We start from the raw sequence: 3,419 nt of genomic DNA, 5'->3' as shown, positions 1-3,419 counted from the left end.
GCTGGCGTCCTCAGAACGCACAACGATCGTTGTGGCGCATAGGCTTTCTACTATCGTGGTTCTTCAGAATGACGGAGACGGTTCGTTCGTTGCGCAGTTCGTCAAGGCTGTAGGACGCTGATCATATTTATTTGTAGTGTTAGCTATTAGAGTATGCACCGTTCTCTATTGATTGGAAAAACTGCTTTTACTCGAAAGCGACACATTTGGACCCTCTTCTTTCTCTCAAAACCTCCAATCAGCATGCGGTCGCTTAGTGACGTAGAAGCGCAGGAGACAGAGGCTGTGATCCGACATGTGGCCAACAACTCTGGACGTCCAGATGTGCCCTTTGCGTTCAACGTCGCCCAGGTACCAGCTGCTGCCTGGAATGCCTGGGTATGCAGAAGACAGGCTGATGTGAGGCCTCATTGTGGGCGTGACTCAGGACGCGAGATCGTGTATTGAGGCGTTGGAAAGACTTGCCGACGCCACCCAAAAACGGTTGGTTTCCTGCAAGAAGCGGCTTGAAGCTACAGGAGGGTCCCTCAGTGACGCGACGGCCTCATCAATGGAGGCTCAGCGACTCTACAGCCAACGAGGATCTCACCCGCGCGTTCTCATGGCCATGCCAGCCGAGAAGCTCCACGAAAGAGACCTGGGGCTGGAGCTAGAGTGCAGGGTGTTCGGGTCAAGGGTGACCTTAGAGACCTGCAGGAGGTCTGCCGCTGAATCCAAAAGAATGAACTTCTTTGCCGATGTCAAGAGGAAACCGGATGAAGAAGAAGTAACATCAGAGCTCATTGAACTGGCTCTCGAAATGAAGAAGAAGGCTGCTGAACAGTCTCAGCACTTATCAATTGACAAGGAACTCATGGACCACATTCTAGACAGTCAGACCGCCAATCTAGACCACACAGGCCAGGCTAATAAGCAGGCCAGCCAGCTGCTAGGCCTTCCTGGCGGCTCGCTGCTGTCGGTTGTCTACGCAGTGCTGAACACGTCCCTCGGTGTGGTGGGGGAGACGGCCAAATTAGTCCTCGCCTCTTACCTGTTCGTGACGCTCCTGTTTCCCAAGGGATTGTACTATTTCGTATGGCTCGGGGGGTTGGCCAGTGTGCTGCTGCTGCTCTCTTGGAAGGTCGGCCGGTTGACAGCTGCCCTAGCGGTAGCCATGCGGCTATCGCGAACCCTAACGAAAGCCGCATTCGCCACCTATGGGCGCTTGGGCGTCGTGGGTTTAGCCACCACCCTTGTGCTGACAGTGTCTGTTTTGGTGGCATCTAAGCTATTTATGCAGGCTTGAAGGAATAGCCTCTGGACTGCCAGCCGCTGAGTTGAGGCCCCGTCTGCTACCCACTTCCATACGAAGGCGCCCTCTAATGGCATAAAAGTCCCTGTGGCCAGTTTCACCACTTCCTGGCTGGCTACACCGCCAAGCATGGCGCTCGTGACGTGTATTTCCTCGCTGCCTCCAGGAATGCAAAGAGACCTTGAAAACACGTCCGCCGATTTGGGTGCTTCGTAGGAGCATCCCAGATGCACCAACATTGCCGAAAGGACTGCTCTCCCCTCGTCTTCGCCCACCTCCATTTTCGTCAGCTGTGTGGGTATGCTGTCACTGTTCAGAACTCCCATCTGACTAGCTTTGCCAAAGAATCTTTTCAGCAGAGCAGGGTGGTCAAAGGAGTAGTCTGCGATCTCCTCATGGGCCCAGTCAGAGTACAGCCTCCGCATCGCTCCGTAGGTATCCGTGCTGGACGCCATGTCTGGGAGCCTGCCGTTGCAGGGCAGGTAACCATGAGACTCCACAAAGTCCACGAGCAGGCGTACTGCTTCCCACTCAACACCGTCCAAGGCGTCCGTACTTTTGACGAAGCGTGCCAAGTGCTGGAATCGCTCAGGAATCCCAGGGGGAGTGAGCACGGAGTAAGCGAAAGTAGCGGCTTCGTCGAACTGCAACCGAGTCGCGTCTGTCCGCCGCTCGTCAAGGATTTGCATCAGAGCGGCGCGATCCGAGGCCTGTAATTGCGTGTCTCCGACAAGCTCAGTCTTAGCCTTGAGCAGGAGGATGGGCCAGTTAAGTTTGTCATCCTCAGCCTCCCGGGGCCACGGAGTATCTCTCGCCAGTTGTGCAAGGCGCGGGTGAGGACGGGTCAAACACAGGTTCATGGGCTCAGTGCTCTTCGCATCGCGGATCAGTAGTTTCTTGGCCGTGATCCACGCAAACCCCAAGAACCCCATGCTGACTGTCCAGACCAATGGAATGTCGGGATACCTTTTAGAGTACACCTTCACCAGGGAAGCGTCTGGCAGCGTGATGATCACCACGTCCACGTGGCTATCGCCAACATCCGTGGCTACCTCGACCTCTTCGTTCAGCGTCCTAAGGTAGTTGGCAAGAGCCTCAGAACGCCTGCAGCCCACATCCTTCTCAGTGAAAGCGAAGTTCGAGTGGAGGTCTCCCGCGGACACAATGCAATCGTCCACTATCAGCGTTCGTCCCACCCCTGGTAGCAGCAGGTTCTTCAGCGTCTCCATTGCCAAGCCATTGGCGCCGACGCAAAGCACTGTCGTCTTTGCCAGGCGTTCCTGTGCTTCGTCTCCCCACAGTCTCAGCTGCCGGTCGTACTTTGTAGAGGACATCGTGGTTGGTTGTGAATGCTGGCATTATTCTTTAGACACAGGAAAGGGCTACAAGAATTCACAAGGTCAGGAGAAGTAATTCAAAGCACTCTTCTTCTTAGCCTGCACTTGAGCTATGCCCTCAACGAAGTCTTCGTGGGTCAAACAGTCACCCCCTCGCCGAAGCGCAACCATGCCGGCCTCAACACACACGGCCTTCAGCTGGGCGCCGTTGAAGCCGTCAGTCGTACGAGCCAGCTCAACGAAGTTCACGTCCTGCTTGTCCACAGTCATCTTACGTGAGTGAATCTCCATAATGCGTACACGAGCCTCCTCGTCCGGATGCGGTAACTCTATCTTGCGGTCAAGCCGTCCGGATCGGAGCAGGGCGGGATCCAGCGTGTCCGGTCTGTTGGTCGCCGCGATAACCTTCACCCGGTCATCAGAGCAGAACCCGTCCAGTTGGTTCAGCAGCTCCAACATTGTCCTCTGCACCTCGCGGTCGCCACTCAGCTCGGAGTCCTGTCTCTTGGTACCTACGGCATCCAGCTCGTCGATGAAAATGATTGCCGGTGCTTTCTCTTTCGCCAGCTCGAAAGCGTCCCGTACGATCTTAGCTCCGTCTCCAATGAACATTTGCACCAGCTGCGGCCCAGCTAGCTTCAGAAAGGTGGCTTTCGTTTGAGCCGCACAGGCTCTTGCTAGCAGGGTCTTTCCCGTTCCCGGAGGGCCGTGGAGCAACACGCCCTTCGGCGGCTTGACTCCAAGCTTCTCAAAGAGGTCTGCGTGAGTCATTGGTAGGACGATGGCCTCCA

The 3,419-nt window shown here is 55.7% G+C and overlaps 3 protein-coding genes across 6 annotated transcripts; 1 reads left to right on the top strand and 2 right to left on the bottom strand.

The window, feature by feature from the left end:
• Positions 1-153: 153 nt before the first annotated feature.
• Positions 154-1,151, top strand: KVP18_004549 (uncharacterized protein; the record flags this gene model as incomplete). Of its 2 annotated transcripts, XM_067957264.1 has the most annotated exons (3): positions 154-399; positions 428-1,120; positions 1,146-1,151. In XM_067957264.1, the coding sequence occupies 3 exons, from the start codon at positions 154-156 to the stop codon at positions 1,149-1,151; spliced, it is 945 nt and encodes a 314-aa protein (XP_067810976.1). The 2 variants fall into 2 exon arrangements, with proteins under 2 accessions (XP_067810976.1, XP_067810975.1); XM_067957263.1 differs by lacking the exon at positions 1,146-1,151 and having other exon boundaries at positions 244-447.
• A 43-nt stretch (positions 1,152-1,194) lies between these two features.
• On the bottom strand, positions 1,195-2,625 carry KVP18_004548 (uncharacterized protein; the record flags this gene model as incomplete). Of its 2 annotated transcripts, XM_067957261.1 has the most annotated exons (2): positions 1,272-1,311; positions 1,340-2,625. In XM_067957261.1, the coding sequence occupies 2 exons, from the start codon at positions 2,623-2,625 to the stop codon at positions 1,272-1,274; spliced, it is 1,326 nt and encodes a 441-aa protein (XP_067810973.1). The 2 variants fall into 2 exon arrangements, with proteins under 2 accessions (XP_067810974.1, XP_067810973.1); XM_067957262.1 differs by having other exon boundaries at positions 1,195-2,625.
• Positions 2,626-2,691: 66 nt separating this feature from the next.
• Positions 2,692-3,399, bottom strand: KVP18_004547 (uncharacterized protein; the record flags this gene model as incomplete). 2 transcript variants are annotated; one of them, XM_067957259.1, is made up of 1 exon in its annotated part: positions 2,692-3,399. In XM_067957259.1, the coding sequence occupies one exon, from the start codon at positions 3,397-3,399 to the stop codon at positions 2,692-2,694; it is 708 nt and encodes a 235-aa protein (XP_067810971.1). The 2 variants fall into 2 exon arrangements, with proteins under 2 accessions (XP_067810971.1, XP_067810972.1); XM_067957260.1 differs by having other exon boundaries at positions 2,692-3,386.
• Between the last annotated feature and the right edge of the window lie 20 nt (positions 3,400-3,419).

The sequence above is a fragment of a genome, assembly GCF_019968955.1.
Source record: "MAG: Porospora cf. gigantea A chromosome Unknown PgA_NODE_2532_length_3419_cov_384.082, whole genome shotgun sequence".
NCBI classification, from domain to species: domain Eukaryota; phylum Apicomplexa; class Conoidasida; order Eugregarinorida; family Porosporidae; genus Porospora; species Porospora cf. gigantea A.
Note: the sequence above shows the minus strand (reverse complement) of the source record. Positions and strands in the feature narration are given on the sequence as shown.